The following is a 27,337-nucleotide window of genomic DNA, read 5'->3' as shown; positions in this document are numbered from 1 at the left end:
AAGTATGACTATGACTATTTCTCTGGATGCTTTAAAGAAAGAGTTAGATAGAGCTCTTAAAGATAGTGGAGTTAAGGGATACGGGGAGAAGGCAGGAAATGGATACTGATTGTGGATGATCAGCCATGATCACAGTGAAATGTGGTACTGGCTCGAAGGGCTGAATGGCCTACTCCTGCACCTATTGTCTTACTGAAATTACCAATAACATTTAATTTATTCAATGTAAAATTGGGTTACATTGCCATGCAAAAGAACTCAAAATTGACAGGTCCATTCAGAACACGCTCACCGCGCACACTGCTCTCAGACCTGAACTAACCCCGTGGACTCGCCTCGCTTCCCCGGCGAGCGGAATCGAGAAAAGTCGGTGAGCTCCGAGGCTGAAGCCCATCGCGCCATCGCAGAAACGCGCTGCCCGACCAATCAACGCGAGAGAAGAAGCAGGGTCGGCTGCTATAGGTTGTTCAAGGGCACGTGACCTGTTCCCGCCGGGCCGTCACAGACACGTGACGCATATCAGCGCGCGCTCTGGGCTGGTACGTCACGTGAGCTGAGGAGGGTGACGTAGGCGAGGGGCGCTGAAGATGGCGGAGTATCTGGCGTCGATATTCGGTACCGAGAAGGACAAGTGAGTGAGGGGGAGCGATTCGCTCAGGCCCTCGGTAACCCGTTGCCTCGTCGCAGGGAGCTTGGGATCCTCATCTGGGGCTGGTAGCATGTCTGCGTCTCAGCGCTCGGCCACCGTGTGGCGGACTAGGCCGTGCGCCTCGCTCTCGGCAGCGAGGCCCCATGGCCACGGGGCGGGGGGGTGGTGGTGGTGGGGGGAGAGGAGTGCGGGTGGCTAGCTGGGGGCCGAGGGCTGGGGGCTGGGGGCTGGGGGCTGTGGGGATTTCGGTAGCTGGGCCGCTGGGCCGCGCACTCCCACACGCGCTTCTCCCATTGCTCCGTCCGTGCTTTCATGGAGTTCCATGAGGGCTTTTCTCGTGGTTCTGATCAGGAAAAGCAGTGTTAGAAATGTTTACTCGTATTTTTTTCAAATATGTGGTCTCTGGGAGCTACTTACTTACACCCCAGCACCCCTACTGGGCATTGGGGGTCGACAGCAGTTCGCCAGAGTCCTCTGTCCTGTGTCAGGTTGAGCCCATCTCCGAAGATGAGGTTTTTGGAGGTTCTGTTGACGTTTCTGGAGCTTTGGGTTTTTACGAGATGGGGTTGCTTGATCCAAGCCCAACCTTTCTCCTTTTGCAGCCGGGTTTGGGACTGTCATGGGAGTTAGAAAGTTGAAAATGTTCTGAAATACATTTTAAACTGGTGGAGAAACATCTACAAAGGGCAAGTTGTAATTACTTGGAGAGCGTGGATTGATAAATAAGGCACCATGGAGTTGTTGGATTTAAAACATCGTGAGATATTTTTAAGTAGTAGATGTTGAATGAGAGATGCAGGTGATATTGTAAATTTGGACTTCCAGGGGACGTTTGATGAAGTGCACATAATAGATTTGTTACTATGTTAGAATAAATGGGTCCATAAGCAGCTTTGATAGAGCAATGGACTACATATGTAAAAGATAGGTGTAAAAGAATTTTCAGATGGGAGCGAAGTGTGCAGTGGAGTTTCCCAGTGGCCTGTATAGATAGATATTGATTCCAAAGGAAATTACAGTGTCACAGTACCATTTCAAGTGCACAGGTATACAAACATTAAAAGATAAGAAAGAATAAAAGATAAGTCACCTTGAGCGGTCTAACGGGGGGAGGGGGGGGGAGTCATCAGTTCCTTGGCTGTGGGTTGACTCCTTTTAGAGGTTAGTGGCCAAAGGGAAGAATGACCTCATATAGTGCCTTTGATTATATGAGAGCTCTGTACTATTCAAGTAGTAAGTGTTTCCATATTCAAGAAGGGCAGTGTGTATAAGCCAGGAAAGGGACCAGTAAGTCTTACCTCAATGGTGCTTAATGTACATTTATTATCAATATATGTCACAATATACAACTGAGTTTAATTTTCTTGTGGGCATACTCAATAAATCCAAGAACTATCATAAAATCAGTGAAAGACCACATCCAACAGTGTGGACAAGCAACCAATGTGCAAAACAATGAATTGTGCACGTACAATAGAAAAAAAAATAGCAAAGAGAAAAGGAATAAATATTGAGATTGTGAGATGAAGAATCCATGAAAGTGAGTCCAGAGGTTGTGGGAATAGTTCAATGATGGGGCAAGTGAAGTTGACCCACTGGTTCAAGAACCTGATGGTTATGGGGTAATAACGTACTGATCCTGATGGTTTTGAGTTCTGAGGCCCCTGTGCTTTCTTCCTGATGGCAGCAGCGTGGCCTGGGTGGTAGGTGGTCCCTGGTGATGGTTGCAGCTTTCCTGTGATACCGCTTCATGGGGAAGGCTTTACCCATGATGGACTGGACCGTATCCACTACTTTTTGTAGGATATTCCATTCATGGGCATTGGTGTTTCCATACCACGCTCTGTCAATATATTCGTCACCACAATTACATAGAAGTTTGTCAATGTTTCAGATCTCATGCCAATTCTTCGCAAATTTTTAAGGAAGTAGAGGCCCTCAGTGCTTTCTTCGTAATTGCACATCTCCTGTCTTCTCCCCATAACCTTAAATGCCACGACTAATTGAAACCTATCAACCTCAGCTTTAAATATACTCAGTGACTTTGTCTTCACAGCTCTCTGTGGTAATAAATTCCACAGGTTCACTCTGTTCTAAATGCATGTCCCTCTATTCTGAGACTGTGCTCTGTGGTCCTAAATTCCCCCACTATGGGAGATATCTTCACTATGTCTACTTTAGGAGAGACAGTAGATGTTGTTTACTTGGATTTTCAGAAGGCATTTGATAAGGCGCCACACATGAGGCTGCTTAACAAGATAAAATTCTATGGTATGACAAGAAAGATGCATGGATAGCAGGATGGCTAACAGGCAGGAGGCAGCAAGTGAGAATAAAGGGGGCCTTTTTTGTTTGGCTGACAGTGACCAGCGGTGTTCCTGAGGGGTCGGTGTTAGGACTGCTGCTTTTTACATTATTTGGTTAATGGAATTGATCGCTTTGTGGCAAAGTTTGCGGATGATGCAAAGATAGGTGGAGGGCTAGGTGGTGCTGATGGAGCAATGCAATTGAAGTAGGACTTCTGGAAATCGGAAGAATTTGCAAAAGAGTGGCTGATGGAATTCAGTGTTGGGAAATGTATGATAATGCATTTTGGTAAAAGGAACAATTCGTATGGACTATTATCCAAATGGGGAGAAGGTTCAAACATCAGAGGTGCAGAGGGACTTAGGAGTCCTCGTGCAAGACTCCCAGAAGATTAATTTACAGGTTGAGCCTGTGGTAAAGAAGGCAACTGCAATGTTGGCATTTATTTCAAGGGGAATAGACTATGAAAGCAAGCATTATGCTGTGAATTTATAAGACACTAGTCAGGCTGCACTTGGGAGTATTGTCAGTTTTGGGCACCGTATTTCAGAAAGGATGTGTTGTCATTGGAGAGTGTTCAGAGGAGGTTCACGAGGGTGATTCAGGTAATGAAGGGGTTAACACATGAGGATTTGGCAACTTTGGGCCTGTACTCACTGGAATTTAGAAGACTGCTGGGGGGTGGGGTGGAATCTCATTGAAATCTACCGAACGTTAGAGCTGTTGGGGAGGGTTTAAACTAATATGACTGGGGTGGGAACTGGAGTGAAGGGACTCAGGATAGGATAGATGATAAAAAAGCAAAGATTATGTACAATCAGACTGTAAGGAAGGGCAAGCAGATTATAGGATAATAGCCAGCAGGGTGAGTATCAGTGCATTAGGGATATAGGTGGCAATACTGTAGTTGAAATGTTCTACAGGTCAATCTTCACTAATCTGGCACCACTGGGACCTGAGGAGTGCTGGATTAGTGAAAATGCCGAATTACAGAAGGATCACATTAAGCATAGTCAGTGCTAGATATCGAAGGAACTGGATTACAGGTAGTCGGATTAGTGAAGGTCGACTGTATCCTAATGCATGAAGTAAAAGAAATATGGTGGATGATCTTGTTGCGCTATTACTATTCAGGTACGATGTTGTAGATAGGAGCTGAATGTCCAAAGTTGCACGTTGTATCAGAAGGATAGAGGGGAAGGCTTGGCTCTGCTGGTAAAGAATGGCATCAAATCAGTGGAAAGATGTAATTTAGGATTGGAAGATGTTGAATCCTTGTGGGTTGAGTTAAGAAACTGCAAGGGTAAAAGGACCTTGATGGCAGTTATATACAGGCCTCCCAAAAGTAGCTGGGATGTGGACCACAGATTACAACAGGAAATAGGAAAGGTGAGCCAAAAGGGCAATATTATGGTAGTCATGGGAGATTTCAACATGCAGGTCAATTGGGAAAATCAGGTTGGTAATGGAGCTCAAGAGAGTGAGGTTGTTGAATGGCTCTTTCCAGAGCAGTTTGTCATTGAGCCTGTTAGGGATTCAGCTGGACTGGATTGGGTGTTATTAATGAACCAGAGGCGATTAGGAAGCTGAAGGTAAAACAAACCCATAGGAACCTGTGATCACAATATGATTCAGTTCAACTTGAAATTTGATAGGGAGAAAGTAAAGTCTGATGTTGCAGTGTTTCAGTGCAGTAAGGGAAAATTACAGTGGTATTAGAGGAGTTGACCAGAGTAAATTGGAAGGAGCTGCAGGCAGGGATGACAGCAGAGTAGCAATGGTGTGAGTTCTGGGGAAAAATGAGGAAGGTTCTGGATAGATGTATTCCAAAAAAACAAAGAGATTTTAATGGCAAAATAGTACAACTGTGGCTGACAAGGGAAGTCAAAGCTAATGTAAAAGCAAAACAGAGATCATATAACAATGTAAAAATTAGTGGCAAGACAGAGGATTGTGAAGCTTCTAAAGACCTCCTACAGAGAGCAACTAAAAGAATCATGAGGAGGGAACCAAGGAGATATGAAAGCAAGCTAGCAAACAAAATCAAAGTGGATAATAAAAGCTTTTTCAAGTATGTAAAAACAGATATGAGTGGATATAGGACTGCTAGAAAATGAAGCTGGAGAAATAATGGGAGCCAAGGAGATGGCAGATGAACTAATTGAGTATTTTGCGTCAGTCTTCACTGTGGAAGACACTGACAGTGTGCCAAATGTTGAAGGGCGCGAGGAAAGAGAAGTGAGTGCGGTTACTATAGCAAGGGGGAAGGTGCACGAAAAGCTGAAAGACCTAAGGCTATATAAGTTACCCGGACCAGATAAACTGTACCCGAGGGTTCAGAAAGAGGTAATGATAGCGATGGTGGAGGCATTAGAAATGATCTTTCAAATTTCATTGGACTCTGGCATGGTGTCAGAGGACTGGAAAGTTGCAAATGTCACTCCAAACTTTAAGAAAGGAGAAAGACAGCAGAAAGGAAGTGATAGACCAGTTAGCCTGACCTCAGTGGTTGGGAAGATGTTAGAGTCAATAGTTGAGGACGAGGTGATTGAATACTTGGTGACACAGGACATGATAGGACAAAGTCAGCATGGTTTCCTTGTAGGGAAAATCTTGCCTGACAAACCTGTTGGAATTCTTTGAGGAGATTACAAGTAGGATAGATAAAAGGGGACGCAGTGGATGTTGTATATTTGGATTTTCAGAAGACCTTTGACAAGGTGCTAACGTGTGCTGCTTACCAAGTTAAGAGCCCATGGTATTACAGGAAGTTTACTGGTATGGTTAGAGCATTAGCTGAGAATAAGGGGTAGGCCATTTAAAACGGAGTTGAGGAAAAACTTTTTCACCCAGAGAGTTGTGGATCTGTGGAATGCTCTGCCTCAGAAGGCAGTGGAGGCCAATTCTCTGGATGCTTTCAAGAAAGAGCTCTTCATGATAGCGCAGTCAAGGGATATGGGGAGAAGGCAGGAACAGGGTACTGATAGTGGACGATCAGCCATGGGCATAGTGAATGGCGGTGCTGGCTTGAAGGGCCGAATGGCCTACTGCTGCACCTATTGTCTATTATTAGAAAATGCATTGTCATATACTTTGGTATAAGAAATAAATCTGCAGACTACTTTCTAAATGGGGAGAAAATCCAAAAATCTGGGATGCAAAAGAGTCCTTGTGCAGAACACCCTAAAAATTAACTTGCAGGTTGAGTCGGTGGTGAGGAAGGCAAATGTTATGTTAGCATTCATTTCAAGAGGTCTAGAATAGAAGAGCAGGAACATGATGCTGAGGCTCTATAAGGCATTGGTGAGGCCTCACCTTGAGTGTTGTGAACAGTTTTGGGCTCCTCATCTGAAAAAAGGATGTGCTGGCATTGGATAGGGTCCAGAGGAGGTTCACAAGGATGATTCCGGCAATGAAAGGGTTATCATATGAGGAACGTTTGATAGCTCTGGTCTGTACTTGCTGGAATTTAGAAGGATGTTGGGGAAGGATCTCATTGAAACCTTTTGAATATTGCGAGGCCTAGACAGAGTAGATGTGGAGGTGTCTTAGACAAGAGGGCACAGTCTCAGGATAGAGGGGCATCCATTTAAAACAGGTGCAGAGACATTTCTTTAGCCAGAGGGCAGTGAATTTGTGGAATTACCATATGCAGCTGTGGAGGCCAGGTCCTTGGGTGTATTTAAAGCAGTTTGATAGGACCTCCAGGGTTTTAATCTCAGGATTGCTACCCATGCCACGTGCTAGTGAGGCTAGAAATAGGAAGATAATGCAGCTAAATACGTGGCTAAGGAGTTGGTGCAGGAGGGAGGCTTCATGTTTCAGGACAATTGGGCCTTGTTCCAGGGAAGGTGGGACCTGTTCCGACGGGACGGGTTGCACCTGAACTGGAGGGGGACTAACATTTTTGCAGGAAGGTTTGCTAATGCTGCTCTGGGGTGGGGGGGGGCGGGTGGTTTAAACTAGATTTACAGGGGGAGGGGAACCAGAGTGTTGGAGCAGATAGTGAGGTGGAGGAGGATAAAGGTCATGCGAGAACTGCAAGTATAGTGCATGGAGTAAAGCCGGATCTAACAGATAAAGAGGGTTTGAGAAAAGAGAAGCAGAATAAAGGGTGTAAAGGTAGTCAGGTAGAAGGGCTAAAGTGCGTGTACTTCAATGCAAGAGGCATCAGGAAGAAAGGTGATGAACTGAGAGCTTGGATACATACATGGAATTATGATGTAGTGGCCATTACAGAGACTTGGCTGGCACCAGGGCAGGAATGGATTCTCAATATTCCTGGATTTCAGTGCTTTAAAAGGGATATAGAGAGGGGGGAAAGGGGAGGAGGGTGGCATTACTGGTCAGAGATACTATTATACCTACAGAAAGGGTGGGTAATGTAGCAGGATCCTCTTTTGAGTCAGTATGGGTGGAAGTCAGAAACAGGAAGGGAGCAGTTACTCTACTGGGGGTATTCTATAGACGCCCTGGTAGCAGCAGAGATACAGAGGAGCAGATTGGGAGGCAAATTTTGGAAAAGTGCAAATATAACAGGGTTGTTATCATGGGTGACTTTAACTTCCCTAATATTGATTGGCACTTGCTAATTTCCAAGGGTTCAGATGGGGCAGAGTTTGTTAAGTATGTCCAGAACGGATTCCTGTCACAGTATGTGGACAGGCTGACTAGGGGAAATGCCATACTAGATCTAGTACTAGGTAATGAACCGGGTCAGGTCACAGATCTGTCAGTAGGTGAGCATCTGGGGGACAGTGACCACTGCTCCCTGATCTTGAGCATTATCATGGAAAAGGATAGGATCAGAGAGGACAGAAAAATTTTTAATTGGGGAAGGGCAAATTATAAGGCTATAAGGCTAGAACTTATGGGTGTGAATTGGGATGATGTTTTTGCAGGGAAATGTACTAAGGACATGTTGTCGATGTTTAGGGATCTCTTGCAGGATGTTAGGGATAAATTTGTCTTGGTGAGAAAGATAAAGAATGGTAGGGTGAAGGAACCATGGGTGACAAGTGAGGTGGAAAATCTAGTCAGGTGGAAGAAGGCAGCATACATGAGGTTTAGGAATCAAGGATCAGATGGGTCTATTGAGGAATATAGGGAAGCAAGAAAGGAGCTTAAGGGGCTGAGGAGAGCAAGAAGGGGGCATGAGAAGGCCTTGGCAAGTAGGGTAAAGGAAAACCCCAAGGCATTCTTCAATTATGTGAAGAACAAAAGGATGACAGTGAAGGTAGGACCGATTAGAGATAAAGGTGGGAAGATGTGCCTGGAGGCTGTGGAAGTGAGCGAGGTCCTCAATGAATACTTCTCTTCGGTATTCACCATTGAATGGGAACTTGATGATGGTGAGGACAATATGAGTGAGGTTGATGTTCTGGAGCATGTTGATATTAAGGGAGAGGAGGTGTTGGAGTTGTTAAAGTACATTAGGACGGGTAAGTCCCCGGGGCCTGATGGAGTATTCCCCAGGCTGCTCCACGAGGCGAGGGAAGAGATTGCTGAGCCTCTGGTTAGGATCTTTATGTCCTCGTCTGCGGGAATGGTACCAAATGATTGGAGGAGGGTGAATGTTGTTCCCTTGTTCAAAAAAAGGTAATAGGGATAGTCCAGGTAATTATAGACCAGTGAGCCTTACGTCTGTGGTGGGAAAGCTGTTGAAAAAGATTCTCAGAGATAGGATCTATGGGCATTTAGAGAATCATGGTCTGATCAGAGACAGTCAGCATGGCTTTGTGAAGGGCAGATCGTGTCTAACAAGCCTGATAGAGTTCTTTGACCAGGCATATAGATGAGGGTAGTGCAGTGGATGTGATCTATATGGATTTTAGTACGGCATTTGACAAGGTTCCACATGGTAGGCTTATTCAGAAAGTCAGAAGACTTGGGATCCAGGGAAGTATGGCCAGGTGGATTAAGAATTGGCTTGCCTGAAGAAAGCAGAGGGTTGTGGTGGAGGGAGTTCATTCGGATTGGGGGGTTGTGACTAGTGGAGAGAAGGAGGATGAGGGGAGACATGATGGAGATATACAAGATATTAGAGGAATAGATAGAGTGGACAGCCAGCGCCTCTTCCCCAGGGCACCATTGCTCAATACGTGAGGACATGGCTTTAAGGTAAGGGGTGGGAAGTTCAAGGGGGATATTAGAGGAAGGTTTTTTTACTCAGAGAGTGGTTGGTGCGTGGAATGCACTGACTGAGTGGTGAAATTTAAGAGACTACTAGGCAGGTATATGGAGGAATTTAAGGTGGCGGGGGGTTATATGGGAGGCAGGGTTTGAGGGTCGGCACAACATTATGGGCCGAACATGTTCTATGTTCTATAGGTTCTTGATTGGACACGGCATCAAAGGTTACAGCGAGAAAACTGGGAGGGGGCTGAGAAGCGGGGGAAAGGATCAGCCATGGTTAAATAGCAGAGCAGAATTGATCGCCCAGATGGCTTAATTCTGGTCTTATATCGTACATCTTAATACCAAGAATGTAATGCGAGGCTTTATAAGACATGGGTCTGATCACACTTGAATTGTGAGCAGTTTTGAGCCCCTCAAAGGATTTACTAACATTGAAGAGTCCAGAAGAGGTTCACGAGAATGACTCCAGGAATGAAGGTCTAATGTATGAGGAGCATTTGATGGCTCAGACCCCGTATTTGCTGGAGTTTGGTGGCTCAGACCCCGTGTTTGGTGGCTCAGACCCCGTATTTGCTGGAGTTTGGTGGCTCAGACCCCGTATTTGCTGGAGTTTGGTGGCTCAGACCCCGTATTTGCTGGAGTTTGGTGGCTCAGACCCCGTATTTGCTGGAGTTTGCAGGGGGGGGGCAGGAATCTCATTGAAACCCTGTGACCTAATTCTACTCTTATGTCTTATGGTCTTGTGTCAGAAAAGGTCCCCTTTATTCCCATTCTTTTCCTCCTGTCAATCAGCCACATCTTTCCTGTAATACCATGGGCTCGTATGTTGTTACGCAGCCTCATGTGTGGCACCATGTCATAGGCCTTCTGATGATCTAAGTACACAATCCTGCATAGCCTATTTTATCATGTGCCTCTAAATACCCTGAGACCTCATCTTTAATAATCGACTCCATCATCTTCCGAACTACTGAGGTCAGACTAACTTGTGTAAAAGTTTTCTTCCCTCTGCCTCTCTCCCTTCTTGAACAGTGGACTGACATTTGCGGTTTTTCAGTCTTCTGGAACCATTCCAGAGTCTTGTGATTCTTAAACATAGAAACATAGAAAATAGGTGCAGGAGTAGGCCATTCGGCCCTTCGAGCCTGCACCGCCATTTATTATGATCATGGCTGATCATCCAACTCAGAACCCAGCCTTCCCTCCATACCCCCTGACCCCTGTAGCCACAAGGGCCATATCTAACTCCCTCTTAAACATAGCCAATGAACTGGCCTCAACAGTTTGCTGTGGCAGAGAATTCCACAGATTCACCACCCTCTGTGTGAAGAAGTTTTTCCTAATCACAGTCCTAAAAGGCTTCCCCTCTATCCTCAAACTGTGACCCCTCGTTCTGGACCTCCCCAACATCGGGAACAATCTTCCCGCATCTAGCCTGTCCAATCCCTTTAGGATCTTATACGTTTCAATCAGATCCCCCCTCAATCTTCTAAATTCCAACGAGTACAAGCCCAGTTCATCCAGTCTTTCTTCATATGAAAGACCTGCCATCCCAGGAATCAATCTGGTGAACCTTCTTTGTACTCCCTCTATGGCAAAGATGTCTTTCCTCAGATTAGGGGACCAAAACTGCACACAATACTCCAGGTGTGGTCTCACCAAGGCCTTGTACAACTGCAGTAGTACCTCCCTGCTCCTGTACTTGAATCCTCTCGCTATAAATGCCAGCATACCGTTCGCCTTTTTCACCGCCTGCTGTACCTGCATGCCCACTTTCAATGACTGGTGTATAATGACACCCAGGTCTCGTTGCACCTCCCCTTTTCCTAATCAGCCACCATTCAGATAATAATCTGTTTTCCTATTTTTGCCACCAAAGTGGATAACTTCACATTTATCCACATTAAATTGCATCTGCCATGAGTTTGCCCACTCACCCAACCTATCCAAGTCACCCTGCATCCTCTTAGCATCCTCCTCACTGCTAACACTGCCACCCAGCTTCGTGTCATCCGCAAACTTGGAGATGCTGCATTTAATTCCCTCATCCAAGTCATTAATATATATTGTAAACAACTGGGGTCCCAGCACTGAGCCTTGCGGTACCCCACTAGTCACTGCCTGCCATTCTGAAAAGGTCCCGTTTATTCCCACTCTTTGCTTCCTGTCTGCTAACCAATTCTCCACCCACACCAATACCTTACCCCCAATACCGTGTGCTTTAAGTTTGCACACTAATCTCCTGTGTGGGACCTTGTCAAAAGCCTTTTGAAAATCCAAATATATCACATCCACTGGTTCTCCCCTATCCACTCTACTAGTTACATCCTCAAAAAATTCTATGAGATTCGTCAGACATGATTTTCCTTTCACAAATCCATGCTGACTTTGTCCGATCATTTCACCGCTTTCCAAATGTGCTGTTATCACATCCTTGATAACTGACTCCAGCAGTTTCCCCACCACCGACGTTAGGCTAACCGGCCTATAATTCCCTGGTTTCTCTCTCCCTCCTTTTTTAAAAAGTGGGGTTACATTAGCCACCCTCCAATCCTCAGGAACTAGTCCAGAATCTAACGAGTTTTGAAAAATTATCACTAATGCATCCACTATTTCTTGGGCTACTTCCTTAAGCACTCTGGGATGCAGACCATCTGGCCCTGGGGATTTATCTGCCTTCAATCCCTTCAATTTACCTAACACCACATCCCTACTAACATGTATTTCACTCAGTTCCTCCATCTCACTGGACCCTCTGTCCCTTACTATTTCTGGAAGATTATTTATGTCCTCCTTAGTGAAGACAGAACCAAAGTAATTATTCAATTGGTCTGCCATGTCCTTGCTCCCCATAATCAATTCACCTGTTTCTGTCTGCAGGGGACCTACATTTGTCTTTATCAGTCTTTTCCTTTTTACATATCTATAAAAGCTTTTACAGTCCGTTTTTATGTTCTCTGCCAGTTTTCTCTCATAATCTTTTTTCCCCTTCCTAATTAAGCCCTTTGTCCTCCTCTGCTGAACTCTGAATTTCTCCCAGTCCTCAGGTGAGCCACTTTCTCTGGCTAATTTGTATGCTACTTCTTTGGAATTGATACTATCCCTAATTTCTCTTGTCAGCCACGGGTGCACTATCTTCCTTGATTTATTCTTTTGCCAAACTGGGATGAACAATTGTTGTAGTTCATCCATGCAACCTTTAAATGCTGGCCATTGCATATCCACCGTCAATCCTTAATAAAAGATCATTATTAATGTTTCCACAGTCTCTTTAGCCACTTCTTTCAGAACTCTCGGGTGCACGCCATTGGGTCCATGTAACTTATCTACCTTCAGACCTTTCAGTTTCTCAAGCACCTTCTCTCTAGTTATGGTAACTTCACACAGTTCATGACTTCTGACACCTTGAACTTCCACTATATTGCTAGTGCCTTCCACAGTGAAGACTAATGCAAAATACTTATTCAGTTTGACCACTATTTTGTTGTTCCCCCATTACTACCTCTCCAGTATCATTTTCCAGTGGTCCACTCTCGCCTCTTTTTTACACTTTATGTATCAGAAGAAATTTTTGGTCTCCTCTTTAATATTATTTGCTAGCTTACTTTTGAATTCCAGCTTTACCTTAATGACATTTTTAGTTGCCTGCTGTTGGTGTTTAAATGCTTCCCAATTCTCTAACTTCCACTAATCTTTGCTCTACTGTATGTTAATCCTAAATTCTAGTCCTCTTGAAATGAATTCCAATATCGCATTTACTTTCCTTACCACTAACTGGATCTGCAAGTTAACTTTTATGGAATCCTGCACGAGGACTCCCACCTCTACTTTTTGATAGAAAACAGTCCACACCTTTATTCCTTCTACCAAAGTACATGACTGTACCCTTCTCTACTCTGTATTCCATCTGCTGCTACTTTGCCTATTCTGTTGATCTGTTCTTCTGCAGACCTACTGCTTCCTCAACACTACCTGCCCCTCCACCTGTTTTTGTATTGTCCGCAAACTTGGACACACAGTCATCAATTCCATTATCCAAATTGTTGACATAGAACATGAAAAGAAGTTGTCTGGATACCAAGCCATGCAGAACACCGCTAGTCACCAGCAGCCTCTCAGAAAAAGCCCCCTTTGTTCCCAGTGTTTGCCTCCTGACAGTCAGCCGATCCTCTATCCATGCTAGTATATTTCCTGTTAGACTCTGGGCTCTTGTTCAGCACCCTCAAGTGCGACACCTTGTCAGAGGCTTTCTGAAAATCCAAGTGAGCATCATCCTCTGATTCTCCTTTGTCTATCTCGTCAAAGAATTCCAACAGGTCTGTCAGGCAAAAATCACCTGAAGGAAACCATGCTGACATTGGTCTATTTTCAGGTGCTTCCAAGTAAACAGGAACCTTTAAAAATGGCCTCAAACGACTTCCTAACCACTGTAGTCAGGTTAACTGGCTTGTAATTTCCTTTCTTCTGCCTTTCTCCCTTCTTGAAGAGTACAGTGACATTTATCAACTTTCTATTCCTCCGGACCATGTCAAAATCAATTAATTCTTGAAAAATCATTACTAATAGAACATAGAAATCTATAGCGCATTACAGGCCCTTCAGCCCACAATGTTGTGCCGACCATGTAACCTACTCTAGAAACTGCCCAGAATTTCCCTAACACATAGCCTCTATTTTACTAAGCTCCGTGTACCTAAGAGGCTCTTAAAAAGACCCTGTAATGCCTTTACAATCTCTCAGCCCATAGAGTGTATACCATTTGAACTAGCTGACCTATTTACCTTCAGGCCTAATGGCAACCACACAATTCTGCACCCTGACACTCAAATTTCTGGCATACTGCTGGAGTCTTCCACGCTGAAGACTGATGTAAAATGCTTATTAAGTTTTATCCTCATTTCTTTGTTCCCCATTATTACTTCTCCAGTGTCATTTTCCAGCAATTCCACTCTATCCTCTTTTTATACAGTGGCATGCAAAAGTTTGGGCACCCCTGGTCAAAATTTCTGTTATGTGAATAGCTAAGCGAGTAAAAGATGAACTGATTTCCAAAAGGCATAAAGTTAAAGATGACACATTTCTTTGATATTTTAATCAAGAAAACCTTTTTATTTCCATCTTTTTCAGGTTCAAAATAACAAAAACGGAAAAGAGCCCGAAGCAAAAGTTTGGGCACCCTGCATGGCAGTACTTAGTACCACCCCCTTTGGCAAGAATCACAGCTGGTAAACGCTTTTTGTAGCCAACTGACAGTCTTTCAATTGTTTGGGGGATTTTCACCCATTCTTCCTTGCAAAAGGCTTCTAGTTCTGTGAGATTCTTGGGCCGTCTTGCATGCACTGCTCTTTTGAGGTCTATCCACAGATTCTTGATTTTGTTTAGGTCAGGGGATTGTGAGGGCCATGGCATAACCTTCAGCTTGCGCCTCTTGAGGTAGTCCATTGTGGATTTTGAGGTGTGTTTAGGTTCATTATCCTGTTGTAGAAGCCATCCTCTTTTCATCTTCGGTTTTTTTACAGACAGTGTGATGTTTGCTTCCAGAATTTGCTGGTATTTAGTTGAATTCATTCTTCCCTCTACCAGTAAATGTTCCCTGTGCCACTGGCTGCAACACAAGCCCAAAGCATGATCGATCCACCCCCGTGTTTAACAGCTGGAGAAGGGTTCTTTTCATGAAATTCTGCACCCTTTTTTCTTCAAACATACCTTTGCTCATTGTGGCCATAAAGTTCTATTTTAACTTAATCAGTCCACAGGATTTGTTTCCAAAATGCATCAGGCTTGTTTAGATGTTCCTTTGAACCCTTTGAATAGAACTTTTTGGCTGCAATGAGCAAAGGTATGTTTAGAGAAAAAAGGGTGCAGAATTTCATGAAAAGAACCCCCCCCCTCCAATTGTTAAGCATGGGGGTGGATCAATCATGCTTTGGGCTTGTGTTGCAGCCAGTGGCATGGGGAACATTTACTGGTAGAGGGAAGGGGAAGGGGAATGTCAACTCAGACCAGGAGGGGCCTGTGTTGGGCATTTTCATGCCTTACAAGGCGCAGATTGGAAGCATGTGTGGGGCGCCACTCCTCACACAGACACCAGAGCAATGTGTGGTTAAGTGCCTTGCTCAAGGACACAAACATGCTGCCACAGCTGAGGCTCGAACTAGCGACCTTCAGATCACTAGATGAATGCCTTAACTACTTGGCCACGTGCCCAACACTTGGTAGAGGGAAGAATGAATTCAATTAAATACCTGCAAATTCTGGAAGCAAACATCACACCATCTGTAAAAAAGCCGCAAGATGAAAAGAGGATGGCTTCTACAACAGGATAATGAACCTAAACATGCCTCGAGATCCATAATGGACTACCTCAAGAGGCGCACGCTGAAGGTCTTGCCATTGCCCTCACAGTCCCCTGACCTAAACATCATAGAGAATCTGTGGAAAGAGCAGTGCATGCAAGACGACCCAAGAATCTCACAGAACTAGAAGCCTTTTGCTAGGAAGAATGGGTGAAAACCCCCCAAACAAGAATTGAAAGACTCTTAGTTGGCTACAAAAAGCGTTTACCAGCTGTGATACTTGCCAAAGGTGGTGGTACTAAGTACTGCCATGCAGGGTGCCCAAACTTTTGCTTCAGGCCCTTTTCCTTTTTTGTTATTTTGAAACTGTAAAAGATGGAAATAAAAAGGTTTTCTTGATTAAAATAATCAAAGAAATGTGTCATCTTTAACTTTATGCCTTTTGGAAATTAGTTCATCTTTTACTCGCTTAGCTATTCACAGTAACAGAAATTTTGACCAGGGGTGCACAGACTTTTGCATGCCACTGTATATCTTTTTTAAAAATTGGTGTCCTGTGTTATATTTTTGGCTAGTTTATATCTTTATCTTTTCGTCTTTTTTCTCCTTATGGCTTTTTTAGTCGCCTTCTGTTCATTTTTAAAAGTTCAGAATCAAAATCAGGTTTATTAGCACCAGCATGTGACGTGAAATTTGTTAACTTAGCAGCAGCAGTTCAATGCAATACATAATATAGAAGAGAAAACCAAATAATAATAAATAAGTAAATCAATTACAGTATATATATATTGAATAGATTAAAAATCATGCAAAAAACAGACATACTGTATACTAAAAAAGTGAGGTAGTATCCAAGGGTTCAATGTCCATTTAGGAATCAGATGCCAGAGGGGAAGAAGCTGTTCCTGAATCGCTGAGTGTGTGCCTTCAGGCGTCTGTACCTCCTACCTGATGGTAACAGTGAGAAAAGGGCATGCCCTGGGTGCTGAAGGTCCTTAATAATGGATGCTGCTTTTCTGAGACATCATTCCCTAAAGGTGTCCTGGGTACTTTGTAGGCTAGTACCCAAGATGGAGCTCACTAGATTTACAACCCTCTGCAGCTTCTTTTGGTCCTGTGCAGTAGCACCCTCCCCCGCCATACCAGACAGTGATGCAGCTTGTCAGAATGTTCTCTATGGTACTTCTATAGAAGTTTTTGAGTGTATTTGTTGACATGCCAAATCTCTTCAAACTCCGAATGAAGTATAGTCGCTGTCTTGCCTTCTTTATAACTGCATCGATATGTTGGGACCAGGTTAGATCCTCAGAGATCTTGACACCCAGGAACTTAAAGCTTCTCACTCTCTCCACTTCTGATCCCTCTGAGGATTGGTATATGTGCCTTCGTCTTACCCTTCCTGAAGTTCACAATCAACTCTTTCGTCTTACTGACGTTGAATGTCAGGTTGTTTCTGCGGCCCCACTCTACTAGTTGGCATATCTTGCTCCTGTACGCCCTCTTGTCACCACCTGAGATTAACCATATATAACCATGTAACAATTACAGCACGGAAACAGGCCATCTTGGCCCTTCTAGTCCGTGCCGAATTCTTACCCTATCCTATTCCCACCGAGCTGCACTCAGCCCATAACCCTCCATTCCTTTCCTGTCCATATATCTATCTAACTTAACTTTAAACGACAACATAGAACATTGATTCTATCAACAATGGTTGTATCATCAGCAAATTTATCGATGGTGTTTCAGCTGTGCCTAGCCACACAGTCATATGTATACAGAGAGTAGAGCAGTGGGCTAAGCACATACCCCTGAGGTGCACCAGTGTTGATCGTCAGTGAAGAGGATATGTTATTACCAATTTGCACAGATTTTGGTCTTCCGGTTTGGAAGTCGAGATACAGAGGCCCAGGTTCTGCAACTTCTCAATCAGGATTGTGGGAATGATGGTATTAAATGCTGAGCTGTAGTCGATGAACAGCATCCTGACCAAGGTGTTTGTGTTGTTCATTTGGTCTAAAGCCATGTGGAGAGCCATTGAGATTGCGTCTGCCATTGACCTATTGTGGCAATAGGCAAATTGTAATGAGTCCAGGTCCTTGCTGAGGCAGGAGTTCAGTCTAGTCATGAACAACCTCTCAAAAGCATTTCATAACTGTAGATGTGAGTGCTACCAGGTGATAGTCATTAAGGCAGCTCACATTATTCTTCTCAGACACAGGTATAATTGTTGCCTTTTTGAAGCAAGTGGGAACTTCCACCCGTAACAGTGAGAGGTTGAAAATGTCCTTGAATACTCCACTAGTTGCTAGGCACAGGTTTTCAGAGCCTTTCCAGGTACTCCATCAGGTCCTTCCACCTTGCGAGGGTTCACTCTCTTTAAAGACAGCCTAACATCAGTCTCTGAGACAGAAATCACAGGGTTATCAGGTGCAGCAGGGATCTTCACAGCTGTAGTTGTGTTCCCCTTTTCAAAGCGGGCATAGAGGGCATTGAATTCTTCTGGTGGTGAAGCATCACTGCCATTCATGCTATTGGGTTTTACATAGAACATAGAATAGTACAGCACAGCACAGTACAGGCCCTTCGGCCCACAATGTTGTGCCGAACCTCAAACCCTGCCTCCCATTTAAGCCCCCACCTTAAATCCACTTCTCACTTTGTAGGAAGTAATGTCTTGCAAATCATCTCAATCCTCTAACTTCCCACTAGTTTTTGCTATATTGTGTGCCCGGCTCTTTTGCTTTTCTGCTGTATTTTTGACTTGACTTGTCAGCCACAGTTGCCTCATCCACTATTTAGAATATTACTTCTTTGCTGTGTACTTATCCTGTGCCTTTCTGAATTGTCCCCAGAAACTCTAGCCATTGTTTTTCTGCTCTCACCCCTGTTAGTGTCTCCTTCCAATCAATTCTGGCCAGCTCCCCTCTCATGTCTCTGTAATTCCCTTTACTCCACAGTAATCTGACTTTATCTTCTCCCTTTCAAATCGCAGGGTGAATTCCAACATATTATGATCACTGCCTCTTAATGGTTTCTTTACTTTCTGCTCCCTAATCAAATGCTGTTCATTACACAGCACCCAATCCAGAGCAGCTGATTCCCCAGTGGCCTCAACCATGCTGCTGTAAAAAAGAAATCTCATAGGCATTCTACAAATTCCCTCTCTAGGGATCCTGCACAAACCTGATATTCCCAATCTACCTACATATTGAAATCCCTCATGGCCATCGTAAAATTGCCTTTTTGACATACATTTTCTATCTCCCGTTGTAATTTATATCCCGTATTCTGGCTACTGTTCTGAGGTTTGTACATAACTCCCATCAGTGTCTTTATTTTTAACCTTTTTTAAAACTTTACCCACAAATATTCTACATCTTCCAATCCTACGCCATCTCTTTCTAAGGATTTTGTTTCATTTATTACCAAGAGCCACACCACCCTCTCTGCCTACCTGCCTGTGCTTTCTATACAAGTGTACCCTTGGATATTAAACTCCCAACAATGATTTTCTTTCAGCTACAACTCAGTGATGTACGCACCAATCTCTAATTGCACTACAAGATCATCTACATTATTCTGTATACAGCAAGCATTCAAATATAACACTTTCAGCTGTGCATTCATCACCTTTTTGATTTTGTCTCCACAGTACACTTCAGTTCATCCCTCTGACTGCAATTTTGCCTGTCATCTGCCTGTCCTTCCTCATAGTCCTTACTACACACTGCATCTAGTTGTATACCAACTTCATCATCCTTAACCCCATCATTCCGGTTACAAATTGCCCTGCCAAACCAGATGTACCTGCTGGATTGCTGCTGTCTTTTGTTACGTGCACAAGTGGGATATATGTGAAAGTTGAGGATATATTATGCATATTAATACTGTAGTTGGTAATGAGGCATCTCCAAGGCAGGATATAAATCAGCTGCTATGTTAGGTGGAGTTATTGCTGACTTGGAAACATAGAAAATCTACAGCAAGTTACAGGCCAATGTTGTGCCGACCATGTAACCTATGCTAGAAACTTACTAGTATTTCCCTAGTGCCTAGCCCTCTATTTTTCTAAGCTCCATGTACCTATCTAAGAGTCTCTTAAAAGACCCTATTGTATCCACCTCTACCACCTTCGCTGGCAGTGCATTCCACGCACTCACTACTCTCTCTGTGGAAAACCTGCCTCAGACATCCCCCTTGTACCTACTTCCAAGCACCTTAAAACTACGCCCCCTCATGTTAGCCATTTCAGCCCTGGAGAAAAGCCTCTGGCTATCCACACGATCAATGCCTCTCATCATCTTATACACCTTTATCAGGTCACCTCTCATCCTCCGTCACTCCAAGGTGAAAAGACCAATTTCACTCAATCTATTCTTAGGTATGCTCTCCAGTCCAGGCAATATCCTTGTAAATCTCCTTTGTACCCTCTCTCTATAGTATCCACATCATTCCTTTAATGAGATGACCAGAACCGAACACCGTACTCCCAAGTGAGATCTAACTAGGATCTTATATAGCTTAACATTACATCCCGGCTTTTGAACTCAATCCCATGGTTGATGAAGGCCAGCATACCATACGCCTTCTTAACAACGCTGTCAACCTGCGCAGGAGCTTGAGTGTCCTATGGACATGGACCCCAAGATGTTGCTGGTCCTCCACACTGCCAAGAGTCTTGCCATTAATATTATTGAATTGACTTTATTTCTTACATCCTTCACATATGTGAGGAGTAAAAATCTTTACGTTACGTCTACATATAAATGTGCAATCATAGTAATTTATAATAAATAGAACAGTCAATGTAATATAGAGTATACTCAAATCATGCAGCATGAGTTAATCAGTCTGATGGCCTGGTGGAAGAAGCTGTCCCAGAGCCTGTTGGTCCTGGCTTTTATGCTGCGGTACCATTTCCCGGATGGTAGCAGCTGGAATAGATTGTGGTTGAGGTGACTCGGGGTCCCCAGTGATCCTACATGCCCTTTTTACGCAAATTTGACCTGCCAAAATGAACCACTTCACACTTATCTAGGTCCAAAAATGCTCTCCCACCAAGCGATCTGACACCTGACCAGGTTCTTTCCCAATACCAGGTCAAGTACAGCTTCTCCTCTTGTTGGCTTATCTTCATGTTGTGTCAGGAGACCTTTTTGAACACGCCTAACAAACTCCACCCCATCTAAACCCCTTGCTGTAAGGAGATTCCAGTTAGATTATGAGAACACTCAGTCCTCTTTTATTGTCATTTAGAAATGCATACATGCATTAAGAAATGATACAATGTTTCTCTGGAGTGATATCACAGAAAACAGGACAAACCAAAGACTAACACTGACAGAACCACATAATTATAACATATAGTTACAGCAGTGCAAAGCAATACCATAATTTGATGAAGACCAAAGCATGGGCATGGTAAAAAAAAAAGTCTCAGAAGGCCCCGATAGCAGGTGGCAAAAGGGAGAAACTCCCTGCCATAAACCTCCAGGCATGGTCAACTTGCCGGTGCCTTGGAAGCAGCCGATACTGAGTCCATCCGTCCGAAAACTTTGAGCCTCCGGTCAGCCCCTCTGATACAGCCTCCCGAGCGCCATCCTCTGCCGAGCACCTTCGACCTGGCCCTGACTGCTGACATAAGCAAAGCCAAGGATTCGGGGCCTTTTGCTCCGGAGATTCCGGTTACCACACAGTAGCAGCGGCAGCGAAGCGGGCATTTCAGAAGTTTTCCAGATGTTCCTCCGTACTCTCACATCTGTATCCATCAAATCAGAATTGTGCATGGTCCCCTACTTGACATTAAAGATATCATTCACCAGAGAGGCTGCGCGCGCTGCCATCTTCTCCTTAGTATTAGGAAAATTAAAATCGCCCATACAACAACTCTTATTATTATTATTATTATTGCACTGTTGCAGAATCTGCCTCCCTCTCTGCTCCTCGATGTCTGCTACTTTTGGGTCTCTATAAAAACACCCAGTAGAGTTATTGCCCCTTTCCTGTTTCTGACTTCCACCCATGATGACTCAGACAATCTCTCCATGACTTCCTCTTTTGCCTCCCTCCCAGTCCTTTTTGAAACATCTAAACCCTGGCACACTAGCAGCCATTCCTGCCCCTGAGACATCCAAGTCTCTGTAATGGCCACAACATCACAGTTCCACATATTGATCCACACTCTTAAGTTCATCTACCTTGCTTGTGATACTCCTCGTTTTAAAATAGACAATTCTCAAACCATCTGGCTGAGAGCTTCTTTGTCCTATCCTTCTCCATAAATTCCTTACAAGCAGTCACTAGTTGTGCACCAACCACCTCATCTATTTCAACCCAGATCCAAAATGATAGGAGAAGACAGGATCTCCCCCTCCCACTTTCAAATCTCTTACTAGCGCTTCTTTCAGTTAGTCCTGACGAAGGGTCTCGGCCCGAAACGTCGACTGTACCTCTTCCTAGAGATGCTGCCTGGCCTGCTGCATTCTCCGGCAATTTTGATGTGTGTTGCTTGAATTTCCAGCATCTGCATAATTCCCCGTGTTTGCGTTTTTAAATGGACTGATTAAGGATAGTCCCATGACTTCGTGCATGGTAGGTCATGTCTGACCAATCCTGGAGTTTTTCGAAGAAGTTACCAGGAAAGTGGATGAAGGCAAGGCAGTGGATGTTGTCTAAATGAACATTTGACAGAGTCCCCCATCTGAGGCAGGTCAACGAGGTTCAGTCGCTTTGCATTCAAGATAAGGTAGTAAATTGGATTAGACATTGGCTTTGTGTGAGAGGCCAGAGAATGGTAGTGGATAGTTGCCTCTCTGACTAGTGGAATGTTGCAGGCATCGGTGCCGGGTCTGTTGTTATTTGTCATCGATATGAATAATCTGGATGATGTGTTTAACTGGATTAGTAAATTTGTGGAATGCACCAAGATTAGGGGTGTATTGGACAGCAAGGAAGGCTATCATGGCTTGCAGATGATCTGCATCAGCTGGAATAATAGACTCAAAAATGGCAGTTGGTATTTAATACACTCTAGTGCAAGTATTGCACTTCAGAAGACCAACCAGCACACACAAAATGCTGGAGGAACTCAGCAGTCCAGGCAGCATCTATGGAAAAAAGTACAGTCCTGCCGAAGGATCTCGACCGGAAACGTCGGCTGTACTTTTTTCTATACATGCTGTCTGGCCTGCTGAATTCCTCCAGCATTTTGTGTGTGTTGCTTGGGTTTCCAGCATCTGCAGATTTTCTTTTGTTTGTAGGATACCAACAAGGGTAGGTCTTACACAGTGAACAGTAGGGCATTCAGGAGTGCGGTAGAATAAAGAGATCTGGGAATACAGTTCCATAATTCATTGAAAGTGGCATCATATGTAGATAGGGTTGTAAAGAAAACTTTTGGCACATTGGCCTTCATAAATTCAAATACTGAGTACAGGAGATGGGATGTTATGTTGAAGTTGTATGAGACGTTGGTGAGGCCTGTTTTGGAGCATTATATGTTGTTTTGACCGCCTATCTACAGGAAAGATATAAATAAGGTACAGAGAATATTTACAAGGATAATGCCGGGTCTGGACAACCTGACATAGAAGGAAAAATTGAATAGGTTTGAGAGCAGTTTTAGTAGAGGTATACGATATTATGAGGAGTATAGATAGGGTAAATGCAAGCAGGCTTTTCCCACTGAGGTTAGGTGGGACTACAACCAGGGGTTAAGGGTGAAAGGTGAAAAGTTTAAGGGGAACATGAGGGGAAATCTCCTCACTCAGAGGGTCGTGCGAGTGTGGAATGAGCTGCCAGCACAAGTGGTCCATGCGAGCTCAATTTCCACATTTAAGAGAAGTCTGTATAGGTACATGAATAGTAGGTGTATAGAAAGTTATGGTCGCGGTGCAGGTCGATGGGAGCTGGCAGTTTTAATGGTTTCAGCATGGATTCGATAGGCCAAAGGGTCTGTTTCTGTGTTATACTTTTCTTATGACTATGAGAGAGTGTAATGAACTATCTACAAAGTTTAAATGGATAGAAGGTTTTAATGTAAAATGGTAGAAAGATTAGCAGGTTCCCAGCATGAAAAGTGCAGTTAACACTTCAGATCGAAGGCCCTTCGTCAGAACAAGGCAAATTCCAGTTGCAAATATTCAATGTTCTAACTCGTATGGACACTGACTACAGGCTTTTTGGACGCAATTACTTCTGCCAAGACCAAATTTATGGTTACTGACTACAGACTGTCCAGGTTGGAAGTGAGGGAACTTCTTGTTACTGTGACTTCACCCACACAAAGAATAAAAAATCACAACTGTAAGATTTAAAGGGGGAGAAGCAGCTGGAACTTGAATTTGGTTCTTTAATAGCAACAATATTAGATATTCAACCAAAGAGATAGGATGTGGTCTTTCTGTTCCAGATATGGTTACATTGTTCCAAACTTTACCATTTAAAATTAGTAATTTTTATATCAAATGGAAAGAAGCAAATATAAGACTTAACTTGCACTAGGATTGTCCATGATGCTGTGTTTGCTAAGGGAAACTCAGGATACTGAGGCTGCACATTACTTAAAGGAATGGTTTTCTGCTTTACGTGATCAATGAGGCAGAATCCGGCTTATTATGTAATTATTGAGATACAGTGCAGAGAAGGCCCTTCTGGCCCTTTGAAATTTGTTTTTTTAGCAGCAGTACATTAATGTACAATATATTAAATATTACTCAGTTACAATAGAAATATAAAAATATAGATAGTGCAAAAAGAGAGCAAAATTTGTAATGGTAGTTAACCCATCGTATCAAGTCTTGCACAAAAGAAAGCCCATGAAACTGGAGGGGTGGCAGCATTGTGTTTAGGACATTGACTTTCTGTCATGTGGCATTGGGCTCTGGTATATCAGTTCTTCTCAGGCTATGTCCACACCAGGTGATTCTGAAAATACTTACGTCCACATTAAAACGGGTATTTGGGCGAATCTCCTCCTACTGGGCATGTGCAGGACATACAGAAAACAAGTGAAGAGGAAACGGTATACTTGGTGCGTGTTTGTCCAGTTACAGACGAGGAAAACTTAAAAGGAAATTGCCAAATGGAAGACTTGGTGTGCGTTTGTCCAGAAACATTTCCTACAGCCATAGTCTCTTCACCGATGAAAGGGACAACAGCTACAAATAAATGCAATATGGCTTGTTACTGGGCAAAAGTGAAATTTGCTGTTACCTCATTTGTTTGCCTTTACATTTGCCATGTCTTTGTATTATTTTGCTGTATTTAACATGTGCAATAAAACAAGTTACTGGGCAAAAGTGACAATTGCATCTATTGAATGTTTGCACAAGCAAAACATTAATAAAGCACCTTGTTAAATGTATAAAACATGTCTGCATCAGTGTTATCTTGTATTTCCATACAATGTTACATTAGGATGTTGCATATCTATTGTAAGATATTGTTGTGGTGTTGGAGGTTGCGTTTAAGAAAACAATGAAATGCCGCGCTGCCACCATTTGTTCTGGCACGTCATGACAGCGGTTTTAAAATTAGCCGGTTACCCCGTACACACTACAACGGCCAACTGGCATTTTCAGATATAAACACTCTGGAGAGTGTTTTAGAAAAGCTCCATTTTCGGGGGAGGAAAACGCCGTTTCAGTGTGGACAGTGGGTCAAAACGAAGAGAAAAAGCTTCGGTTACAGATTTATCCAGTCTAGTGTGGACGTAGCCTCAGACTAGAGGATAGCAGATGGTGGTGCTCCCTAGGGAACAGTGACCATGATTATCCGTGTTGTCTAGTAGTGATAAGTGATAGGACAACATTTATTAATTTCATGGCATAGATCTTTACCCCAGGTGGCATACTCTTCTCTCTTAGAATTCCCCATCCATCTAGAACCCTCCCTTTCACCTCACTCTCCAATTGTATTCAACCTGATACTGATTGTCAGCTGTCCTTCAGTCAGTCAGACCTACTCATTGCTCAAACAACAGGAATTCTGCAGATGCTGGAAATTCAAGCAACATACATCAAAGTTGCTGGTGAACACAGCAGGCCAAGCAGCATCTATAGGAAGAGGTGCAGTCGACGTTTCAGGCCGAGACCCTTCGTCAGGACTAACTGAAGGAAGCTTCCTTCAGTTAGTCCTGACGAAGGGTCTCGGCCTGAAACGTCGACTGCACCTCTTCCTATAGATGCTGCTTGGCCTGCTGCGTTCACCAGCAACTTTGATGTATGCTACTCATTGCTCACTAAGGACTGAGCCCTCATTGTCCTCAAACCTGCACGTTAAAGACTGTGAGCTGGAGAAGAACTCGACTTTAGAAAACGTGTTAAGCAGGAGCATGAATGGGCTAGTTTTGTCCTTAAATAAATTATTTAATTAATCATTCAATGAGATCACACTTGAATCCAATCTGGGTCTAATCACTATCCTGCCTACTCTGGCCTAATACTACTCAACTCCGATGTCCTTTAAACCTTGTGCTAAGCCTTTGACAAAATCCCACATGTGGGGGAGGGGGGTGCTGGTGACAAAGGTTCAGAGTGAGATAGTAATTGTAATTTGGATTCTATATTGGCTTTGTGGGAGAAGCCGGAGAGTGGTAGTAGATGGTTAACTGGTTCGGTGGATGACAACCAAGATGTGGGCATAGCAGCAGGGAAGGGGGCTATTATGGCTTGCAATGGGATCTGGATCAGCTGGAATGTGATGGATGGAATTTAATGTGGACAAGTGTGAGGTCTTAAAAGTGGCAACACAGGTAGATAGGATTGTAAAGGAAGCTTTTGGCACATTGGCCTTCATAGATCTAAAGTGTTAAGTGCAGGAGTTGGGATGTTCTGTTCAAGTTGCATAAGACATTTGGGGTATTGTATACTGTTCTGGTCACCCACCGACAGCAAAAATCAATAAGATTGAAAGAATACAGAGTTGTTGCTGGGTCTTGAGGGCCCGAGTTTCCAAAGATCCAGAATGCATCAGGAAAAATTCCTCATTTTGATCAGTGATCTGTAATCCTAAGATAATGGACCTTTCTCCAGGTACTCCCTTCACCTTGCGACCAATTTCCTACACGTGTGTGTCAATCAGGTCACATCTGTATTCCAGTTAGTACAGGCTCAGCCTGCTTAGCCTTTCTTCCTCTCGAGCCACCTTTATCTCTACTGTTAAAAGAGCTTGATGTCAGCATAGACTCAGTGGGCTGAAGGGCCACGCTGAATGGCATGAGCTTCTGAGCTTATTCTAAATGAGTGAGAAGGTACAGCCAGACATTTAGACCTGCTGCATTGATTGGTGTGCTTACCAGCTGTGTCGTCTTCAACAGGGTCAACTGTTCATTTTACTTTAAAATTGGAGCCTGTCGTCATGGAGACAGATGTTCTCGTTTGCACAACAAGCCCACATTCAGTCAGGTAAGCCTGCCATGTCAGTTTGTGATGTAAACCTGTCAGTATTTAACTCTACCAGAGCTGTTAAGCGTGCTAGCTGTTCACTCAGCTGTCCATAAAAAATACAATGTTAGCACTGTTCACTTTTACAAAAGATTTTCATATCTTTTGGATGTATACTATTAGAACCCTGGGTTGGTGTATCTCTGGGACCTTGAGTTGTCATTGCAGAGTGCTGAGCTTGTGTAAAAACTGTCTTTCTAATTATCTGGCTCGAAGCTTTTGACTATCTGTGGCTAATTTGCCTTTGTCAATCCAGTGGTAACTTCAAAAGAGCAGCTGAACACTTCACATGGTGTCCACTTCCAAGATTGTGCTTCAACTATGGTGAACCCATCAATTAACCAAAATTAGTATTATAAAACATTGCTGCAGGGACCGAGAGTTGCCCAAGCTTCCCTGCTTTGCCCACTTTACCCACTGGACACGTAGTTTCTGCTTTCTCACCTTTCAGTATTGCCTTATTCCCAGTCAGTCCTCTGTTTCTTTAAATAGAGAGATGT

At 43.7% G+C, this 27,337-nt stretch overlaps 1 protein-coding gene across 4 annotated transcripts in view; it reads left to right on the top strand.

The window, feature by feature from the left end:
* The first annotated feature begins 500 nt into the window (after positions 1–500).
* u2af1 (U2 small nuclear RNA auxiliary factor 1) overlaps positions 501–27,337 on the top strand; it is an 84,449-nt gene continuing 57,612 nt past the window's right edge. For all 4 annotated transcript variants that reach the window (XM_063050200.1, XM_063050198.1, XM_063050201.1 and 1 more), the window contains exons 1-2: positions 501–631; positions 26,711–26,798. In XM_063050200.1, coding sequence (XP_062906270.1) covers positions 588–631; positions 26,711–26,798 — 132 coding nt within the window. In that variant the 5' untranslated portion in view covers positions 501–587. The remainder of the gene's footprint in view (positions 632–26,710; positions 26,799–27,337) is intronic.

Source organism: Mobula hypostoma, chromosome 6, assembly GCF_963921235.1.
Source record: "Mobula hypostoma chromosome 6, sMobHyp1.1, whole genome shotgun sequence".
Taxonomy (NCBI): domain Eukaryota; kingdom Metazoa; phylum Chordata; class Chondrichthyes; order Myliobatiformes; family Myliobatidae; genus Mobula; species Mobula hypostoma.
This window is presented reverse-complemented; position numbering and strand designations above follow the sequence as displayed.